Source organism: Dendrobates tinctorius, unplaced genomic scaffold (assembly GCF_039654945.1).
Source record: "Dendrobates tinctorius isolate UK_male_01 unplaced genomic scaffold, ASM3965494v1 ptg000143l, whole genome shotgun sequence".
Classification (NCBI taxonomy): Eukaryota; Metazoa; Chordata; class Amphibia; order Anura; family Dendrobatidae; genus Dendrobates; species Dendrobates tinctorius.
This window is the reverse complement of record NW_027361810.1, coordinates 13349746-13359801: the sequence shown is the minus strand read 5'-3', so window position 1 is coordinate 13359801 and position 10056 is coordinate 13349746. Positions and strand designations below refer to the sequence as shown.

General features: G+C 44.2%; 1 protein-coding gene across 1 annotated transcript; it reads left to right on the top strand.

The window, feature by feature from the left end:
* Positions 1-494: 494 nt before the first annotated feature.
* LOC141049264 (uncharacterized) lies at positions 495-5436 on the top strand. Its single transcript, XM_073545517.1, has 2 exons — positions 495-2158; positions 5032-5436. The coding sequence occupies exons 1-2, from the start codon at positions 1148-1150 to the stop codon at positions 5188-5190; spliced, it is 1170 nt and encodes a 389-aa protein (XP_073401618.1). The 5' UTR covers positions 495-1147; the 3' UTR covers positions 5191-5436.
* Positions 5437-10056: the final 4620 nt, after the last annotated feature.

The following is a 10056-nucleotide window of genomic DNA, read 5'->3' as shown; positions in this document are numbered from 1 at the left end:
TGGGTTTAGTCTGAAGTTTTATTTAGGGGTGTTGGCCCTTTATTTATATTGCCTGATCTGGGATCTGTGTTTGTTTGGGGGGCCTGGTTTGGTTAGTATTTGTGAAGGGCTCAGGTGTGTCGTGTGTATTCAGGTGGTCTGGTCTAGGGTCTGTATATAGGAGGACAAGTCTGTGGTCTGCATTTGTTTATCAGCTCTGGTCTGGGGTCTATAGTCATTCTGGGGGTCTGGTTATATGCATTATTTGTAATTCAAGCATTGGGGGAATGTGTTATATAAAGGGGCATTGGATATGTTAATTAATTTTGCATACAACAAACTTCTCACACTTCCGTTTTTTCAAATCCGTCAAAATCCGTTGTTTTCCTTAAAAAAACGGATCCGCCATTTTTTGCAGGATCCGTTTTTTTGTCCCATAGACTTCCATTACGGTTACCGCGGATCCGTCAAAAAAACGGATCCGTTTGCATCAGTTTCCGTCAAAAAAACGGAAACGGATCCGTTTGGCGGACACAAAAACGGAAGTGTGAAACTTAGGTAACTGACCAGTCAGTATAGTCCAGTAATATTTATGGGAATCAACCTCCAGGAATTCAAGGCGCCAGTCCTCCCAACATCATAGGGATTGTTTGGACATATTCACACATGGCAGATTTGTTGCAGAAATTTCTGCCCCATGGGGTTTGCATAAATTCATGTACATGATGTATTTAAATCAATTTTTGCCGCACATCTTCTGCGAGTGGGTACAGAAGCATAACACTGACTAGGGAATGTAACAATCCCTTATAATATCCTAGCAATAATGCCAAAGATTTATCGCTTATAAATCCATCTGTCTCCACTCACAATGAGCACCGGGCGGACGGGTCGTAGTTGTCACCTAGAAACTAAACATGAAGTTGGAATCAGCAGGTCTGAACCTGCCGGGAGTTACCAGGAAACAAGAGAGTGAGTTTTAGGAGCTCAGTAAATGTGCAGAGACACCTGAGACAGGCGAGAGCAACAAAGGCAACAAGTCCGGAGCCGTCAAAGAGCTTTCTAGAGTTGAAAAATAAAGATTTGCCCCATGACATGAAACAAGATCTCAAAAAGGATGAAAAAGTTTTGCTAAACTTGGACTTGTCATTGGACCATTGCGAAAACTATGAATAGAGTTTATAACATTTCCAAGATGGAGAAACTGTATTCGTCATTGCGAGATGAGATCAAAGTCTTTGAAGAGCAGGTCCAGAAGTGTCGCGTCAACTTTGACTTGCAAACTTTGCAAAGAGCCTTGGCTTCGCTTTCCGAAGATCTGAAGGAAAACTTTGACAGCTGGAAGAAGATAGAGCAATATGTCCAATCTACCTCCACATCTGGAGAACGAGGGATATCGCTCCGAAGATACTTTTCTTGGTTGTTGTCCTACGTTGCGTACCTTGGCACCATGAAGGATGCGTTCGATGAACATGTGGTTTTCCGATTGTGTGATAACCTGTATATCAACGATGAGGCAGAGACCCTAACGGTTCCCTCAACCGCACTCTTATCCTCTGGTAATATTATGAGCACCGCCAGGCTACTCTTCCACCATCGACGTAGTTGGGCCCTTCTGCTCAGCTCGGGGAGTCGGGAAGCCCATAAACCTTCTCAATCAATGGGTTTACTGCATTGTATTCCAGACATATTTGAAGAAAGTCTAGTGACGGCTAATTTAGCTGGAAACTGGATCCTTCTCCACGAGGCTCGGAATAAGAACCCTTCAGGTATAATCCCACAACCGAGACAATTAAACCATGAGTTTCAAGTTCAAAACACCAAGAAAATGTCACGGTCCGTTAATTCTGCAGCTGATGAAGAGACCCAAGCCGAACTGAAGGATGTGAGAGAACATCTGATGTTTCTCCTATGGAGAGCAGGACGCGCCGACGCCTTGAAACAGCAGGTGAAGGACACCAGGCAGAAGGTGCAGAGTCTCCAACAGGACATTAGTGAGTTGCAGAATTTCATCCAGAGAGATGGGCAAGAAAATTCTGATATAAGCCTGGAGAACCAAAGGCGTTTGGAGAAAGTACAGCGGCAGCTTGACCTAGAAAACTTCCGGCAACGGATAGTAAGTTGTGACTGGCAGCTGGAGCTGGAGGTCCGACCATCGCTCATCCGACAGATAGATATGGTAAGCTCTCTTGGGATGTATCTAAGGCCTGTTTCACACATCCGTTTGTGACCATCAGTCAGAATCCGCCGTTTTGCAAAAAAAAACGGATCCGCCATTTTTCTTTGCGGATCCGTTTTTTTCCCCATTGACTTGCATTGTCGGTGGATTTTGACTGATGATCGTCCGTTGCGTCCGTATTTGTGCGGATCCGCAAGAATTGTGGCATCCGCTGAGATCACCGAACGGAGCCTGTAACGTTTTTTTGCTGTGCGGATCCGCATTTTCTCTCTCTCTCTCTCCCCCCCACGATGCTCCTCCTCGCCTGCACCCGAGATCATCGCTCCTCATCCCCTGCTCCCGCGATGACTGCCCACATCGCTGGTATGAATTCCCAGGCGCAGTTCCTTAAAATTTTTAACTTCGCCGGATCCGTACATCCGCCGATCCGTTGCCACACGTTCCTATCAGTCTGCCTGCGGATCTGTTTTCCGCTATTTTGGCGGATTTAGACTGAAAGGAAAAACTGAAGTGTGAAACAGGCCTTAAGAGTTAACTCGACTTTTATTGAAAAGATGGCTGACCATTTTGTTTTTTTAAATATCTTTTTATTGAGTTTTAAATGGAAAACAAAAAGAACATTCTGTGAAATGTATATAGTCTTACAATGGAATATTGAAAGTCCTTTGTTGATTCATCATAGGTAAGTATGCAAAGCATGACCTTAATCCTATTCGTTCATATATACCGTAATAATTCCTCAGTAGAAATCCATTATCCTACTGTAAGGCCATGTAGTTCGGTCTACAATACAATTATTCTCTAGGAAACTAATTCTTTTACGTACATTTCTAAAAGCTAAACAGTATAAAATACAGATACAAAAAGAACAAAAGATAGCAATGGAGTGATAGAAAAGTTCCCAAGCCTGGAGAGGGGGGCGGAATGACGCTTAAATTCATTGCCTTAGTATCTGGTCTAGTTTTAGTATAAGATGAAGACCATTTTCTTGAATCTTTCAACTTACTAGATGGCTGACCATTTTAGGTCAAATTCACAGGCTCAATATTCAGTGCAGATTTTATGTGTAGAATATCTGCAGAATAATTCAATGGAAAGTAAAAAGATTAGAGATTAACAAATCTCATCTACAAATTGTTAGAAAGCCGATCGGCAACAATTAAGAGAAGCAGAAGGTTTCATTATTCTTTGTGCTGGATTTCAACTTTTGAAAAGGAAATCTGCAGGAAAATCCAAATGTAGGCGTATGTGCACATTAAGTATTTGCAGCAGACATTTCTGCGCCAAAATGTATCACTTGGCAGGAAAAACTCTACACAAAATATGTGAGATTTTACTGCGTTCATGCTTGCGTTTATTTTTCCCATTCGTTTGAATGGATGAAAAAGCGCTGAAGGAATTGACGTGCTGCAAATCTAAAATCTGCAAGGAATAATGAGGCAGCGTCTGCATGAGATTTCAGGAATCGCATTCACTTTGCTGGGATGGTAAGAAGCTGAGTTGTTTCGGGGCGAAAATGTGGGAAACGCGCAGGAAAAACCCAATGTGTGAACAAGTCCTATCACTTGAGAGTTTTGCTGCAGATAAACTGGTGAAAAATCTGCCCCAAACACTTCAAAGCAAGTTCACACGTTGCCTATTTGGTGCAAAACCATGTTCCCACGTAACATCTTCCCTGAAGTCCTCCCGCAGTGATACAATCATCGGTATTTACCACTGCACATGTCATTGCAAAAATAGGTGCAGGGAAGTCTAAAAGGGTAAAATTTGCACCGATATCGGCAGCATAAACTGACATGCTATGGGTCTTACACCTGAACATCTTGTCAATGTACACTGTGGATATTTGTAGCAAGATTTCTTAAAAAAATCATGCACGATATCACAAAGTTCCAGAACTTTTCCTGATGATATAATTAAACTTTATACACTGGGAAAATGCAGACGGCCCCGCAGACTGCACGTAGCTCATTGCTTAGCAAATCCCTGATGAATGCGGCTTGGTTCGCTTTAGGCTGAGTGCACACGTACTTTTTTGCCCTGCTGATTTTTCCGCGCAGAATTGAAGGAATCCGCAGGTCAAATGACCTGCATTTTTCCTGCGGATTTCTTCCTTTTTTCTTCCTGTTTTCTTGCGGTTTTTGTGCGGTTTTCCCCCTGCGGATTTGGAGACTGGGGAGGTGGAAAACCGCACAAAAGAAGTGACATGCTGCGGATTTTGTACCGCAGGAAAACCGCGTGGAAAAATCCGCAGCGCCTGCACAGAGGCTTTTTTTTTTCATTGATTTACATGCTACTGTAAATCACACTGCGGATCCGCAGCATTTCTGCACAGTAAAATCCGCTACGGATCCGCAGGAATTCTGCGTCGTGTGCACACAGCCTTACAGTTACCATGTGAGATCTGATAACATTGTGTGAGGTTGCTGTGACACTATATAGCAGTATTATGTGGACAATATGTATGGCGGCATTATTTATCCAGTATAGTGTTCTGTGACAACAATTGCCTAGCGAAATTCAAAGGAACCGAAATTTGGATTATAAGCCTGTATGGAAATCATGTTTGGTTCAGAAAAACTATGGGGGATCCAGCTGTCAAGGCAAAAAAAAATATATATATAGCTAAAAATGTCACCATACCATGTAAGCCAACATAGTACCGCCATTTAGTGTGAAAGCGAGGTAACAAATTTCTCCCTCTTCTCCCATTACGTCCTAGCTATACCTGCCTTATATTCCCAGATTATGTCCAAAGGTGCGTGTGACTTGAACAAATTTGGTGGGTGAATCAAGCCAAGGTTTAATATTCTCCGAAAAAGGGGATCCAAATGTTGAAAGACCTGGTTGACTGGTTTATTATAAACTTCCAGGTTCGGGAACATTGTGCACAACTGGAGGCCTCGTCAAACCTGCGAAAGGAGCCACACGAGGAATCTGTCAGGGCGGCCAGTGACGGGGAATGGGAGAACTCCAACTCGGTCTTCTCTCACGGCTCCGAATACTCCTCGGATGGTCACTCTACGCTCTGAAGGACATGGGCCACCACCGACGTATCCGAGTCCGGTCGTAACGGATTTATGGAAGCTGTCAGAACACCCAGATTTCTAATCACCTTCAAATATTGTTTCCTGGGAAAGTAGCAGCCAATATTACTACTGCTTCCATGAGAGCTAACATCACCAGCTTTTTTGAATTTGTTGTTTCACAAGATAACTGGTAGTGTTTCTTTAATTATCCGAGTCAGGAAACCAATAAAACACAACTAGCCTCCCTAACACTGTCAGCTGTTATCAGTCATTGTACTGGGGGAGGAGGAGGTGAGCTGTGACATCACTTACTGTGAATGGTGGATCCTGTTATCTACTGTATATAGAGGGGTTATCAGTCATTGTACAGGAGAAGGAGGAGGTGAGCTGTGACATAACCTATTGTGAATGGTTAATCCTGTGTTATCTATTGTATATATAGGTGTCATCAGTTGTTATAATCTTGTCTTTGATGATAATGAGACTGCTGAAAGGTCTTCTGTACACAGCAGGAAGTATGAGTCTAATAGTAGACCTAATGACAAATGTCAAAATTGAAAGAGTTCGGACAATTGGTCATTTTCTGATGACACATTCACTTTAAGGAGGCTTTGCTTATCGACCAAAGTTCTCATTGAGCATGTTCACTGTTTACTATATAACCAGGACAAAAAGTTTGAGGGACAGTAATGGGCTGTTATGATGAGTCACCGAAGGAGGAAAAAACAAAATACCAGCTAAGTCCAGAAAAAACAGAGAGGTTGGCAGCTATCGGATTGCAGACCCCTGAACCTATCCACAACAACTAGCAGTAGCCGTGGGGGGTTCCTACGGTGCCCTAGACCCCTCGATCACAGCCGGAGAACTATATAGCCTAAAGACAGAAAGGGGAAAAACTAAACTGCCCCAGAGCAGACCCCAAAGCAATAGGCAGCCTCCAACATATAATGACGGTGAAGCAAGATGAAAACACTAACACAGATAGAAAGATAGGTTGAGCAAATGATGGGGCCCAAGCTAACTACATAGGACAGGATAGGAAAGCTGCTGTCTGCCATCCGCAAAAACCCTATCAAAATGAGCCAACCGACTGATAGGAAAAACAGGCCCTGAAGTCGCTAGGCTTCAAAAGACTATATCAGCACTCAGGTATATTCTGAAGACAGAGCAAAATATCAACAGATCAGAGACAAAAATGGAGTTCAGCTCACCCCCGGCCGGGGATGGCAGAACTCCCAAAAAACAAGGTAAAACAAAAACAAAACTGAAGAGTACAAACAAGAGCAGAAAAACTTAGCTTTGAGATGCAGGAATCAGACTGGTCTCCAAGAATCCAGCAGGAAAATCACCAGCCAGGAAGAAGGGCGTCGGCAGCCTTATATCCAGTCCTCAATTCCAGCCACCCAGTCATCATCTAGCTGCCCAGGTGTTTGGTAATCAGCCTCACTACCTTCCTTCACCAGAGTAGGGAGTTCATCAGACCTCAATGGTGAAGGGAAAAATGAACTCACAACACCCGTCATACACAGCAAGATCACTGATTTTGTGACGTCACAGCGATCTCACCAGCGATATCGCTGTGTGTGACAGGCATCAGCGACCGCCCCCCGCCGGGTATCGCTGATCGTGCTTGAACATCCTGGGCCATTTTTTGATCATTGGTCTCCCGCTGGCCAGCGCGCATCGCTGCGTGTGGCAGCGGGAGACCAACGATCAGCGACGCTCCCAGCGCTGTGACGCTGGGAACTGGTATCTAAGGTAAATATCGGGTAACTAAGCACCGCCGTCACTTAGTTACCCACTGTGTACCTTGGTTACCAGCTCCCTGCGCAAGCACGCTGATATCCATGCTCGCGCAGGGAGCTAATAACCAAGGTACACAGTGGGTAACTAAGTGACGGCGGCGCTTAGTTACCCGCATCCTCGCTGGTCCTGATCGCTGGTGAGTCTGCCCGTTTGGCAGCTCACCAGCGATCATGGAGCGATGCACCAGTGATCCTGACAAGGTCGTATCGTTGTCGGGATCGCTGGTGCATCGTTAAGTGGACAGGACCCTAAGTGGTGGAGCGCAGATGCCGAGGAGGGTGACGGTGATCGCTTTTTGTGGTCATACAGCAGTTTTTTGTCTTGATGTTTGCGAGGATCCCTGCAGCGCCCGTTACATACGTCCACAACATGTAAATATACTCTAAGGGCAACTCCACGCGTTTCGATGCGATGGCCGTTTTCTAGATATGTTTTATAAATATGTTCCATCACTGTGTCAGCCGGACGATGCATTTTAGCTCCTGGAAACAGTCGGTATTTCCTCTGATGTTTGTGTTTTATGGGAAGAAAGAAGTGAAGATTCCATCAGCACTAATGCGTTATCTGGTTTTCTCTCTGCTTTTGATCTCCCGTCGTCTTGTTGGATTTGCAGAAATATTCTCGACTCATTAAGTACAATTAGAGCAGATCCGTTCATTCTCATCAGTCTGGTTACGTGTCGGCTGCAGTCCTGTTCTGGCGCGCGGCCAACGCTCCGAGGATGAGGTCACGAATCGCAGATATTGTCAGTCTCCGGAAGGGCAAAAGAAGAAGCTGGACCATTCTTGATAAATAAACTTGGCCGGCAAAGTCATTGCATAAGTTTGCACAACCCCTATTCCAAAAAAGCTACACCATACTGGACACTTGAAGTTACATTATTTTTGCATTGTGTTTGAAAACCCTGTATGGTCTCAAATCTGCACCAGTAATCCAGCGTTGGACCCAGTTTCATGATCCTGGCTGAGCTAATTGGGCGAGTCACATAGTCAGAGAGCCATCCTCCTCCAAGCACAAACGGGAGGAGGAATCTCTCTGCCGGTGTTGGAAGAAATGGAAAAGCGGAGGTTTCGCCCCATCACTGAGGGTCTGACATCAGATGATCGGTGCAGATTTAATTGATAAAGTATAGTAATGCCATCATAAAATGGTAACGTAATGCGCCATACAGTGCTCAAAGGGGCTGCCCAAGAGCTGACAGCAATCAGCAGTACCTCCAAGAGATAACAGGAATCATCTGTCCACAGGATAGTGATAAATATATGATCAAGCGTCTGAGACCTCTGCCAATCACGAGAACTGGGGAGCCATAATCTGCTGTGTGAACAGAGCAGCAGTGAGCAAGTGCGACCATACTGTCTATAGAAAAGGTGATCGCACATGCTCACTGATCCATACACTATAGGAATGGTGATCGCACATGCTCACTGCTCCATACACTGTCTATAGGAATGGCGGTCGCACATGCTCACTGCTCCATACACTGTCTATAGGAATGGCGGTCGCACATGCTCACTGCTCCATACACTGTCTATAGGAATGGCGGTCGCACATGCTCACTGCTCCATTCACTGTTAATAGGAGTGATAGTCGCACATGCTCACTGCTCCATCTGGCACAAGTCCAGAGCCTCTCATCCGTCTCGTCTGAGCCTCTTCAGACTGATCACACTCACATAAGAATCCTGTAGGTCTCTCTCGCCCACGCAGCTTCTTAAAGACACTTCCCCAAAGTAAAAATAAAAATCATTTATGACCTTTGTTTAATGGAAAGTTCGTAAAAAAAATTAAGTCATTCACGGAAAGGTGACAAAAATTTGTTTCATTTTGACTTTTGAGCATATTTTCCTAGAACTGTAATTTATTTTTATTCTCATTCATTTTGCTGAGGTCTTTTTTTTTTGCATTTTTGGAGTTTTTTTTTTTTTTTTTTCAAGTAGAATGTGTAAAAACAAAAACCCAAGCTAATTTAAAATAATTATTTTTGTTGAAATGTATGGGCAGTAACTATTAATGGGATATACATTGTATCTGCTGTTTCTGGATTACAATGTTTATATCTAATAAAAACTTGTATTAGTGATTATTGCATTCATTATTGAATTTGTATCCGTCTTACTGTTGTACAACATTTTTTTTAGTTTAGGATTTGTATTTGTATTGAATACGTATGTATTTATTGGGTATTCATTCTCTATGGGAATGCCGGAGCGCTGTGCTCAGCTGTATTCAGCCTCATAGGGAATGAATGGAACGACGGTCGAGCATGGGCACAACCGCGCTATCCTGCTGGGGGCAGGGCAGTAACGATCGGGAAGTAGAGGTAGCAGGTGAGGGCCCAGCCAACACCACTGCAAACTTCAGCTGGATGTGTTTCTTCGGACGCGCATTCAGCTGAAGTGTACAGCGACGCAGAAACCAGTCAGGTACTTCTGCTGCAATAGACTTTCCCGGGCAGCAGCTGACATCGGCGTGCACATAACGGGGCCACATGGCAGTGACGTCTCGTGGTCCCGTCGCTTGCATGCTGCAGTAAGCTGCCGGCTTCTGAAGAGGACGCCACACGGCAGGGGAGCGGAGGGAAGGCGAGTAGAATCATATATATATATATTTTTTTTAATATGCATTAAAGAACAGAGGTATAATGGGGGAGATATATACCAGGATGGGGCTAGAATGAAGGACATATATACCAAGATGGGGCCCAGGATAAGGGACATATACACCAGGAAGGGACATATACACCAGGATGGGACATATACACCAGGATGGGACATATACACCAGGATGAGACATATATACCAGGATGGGACATATACACCAGGATGAGACATATATACCAGGATGGGACATATATATACCAGGATGGGACATATACACCAGGATGGGACATATATACCAGGATGAGACATATATACCAGGATGGGACATATACACCAGGATGAGACATATATACCAGGATGGGACATATATATACCAGGATGGGACATATACACCAGGATGGGACATATATACCAGGATGGGACATATACACCAGGATGAGACATATATACCAGGATGGGAC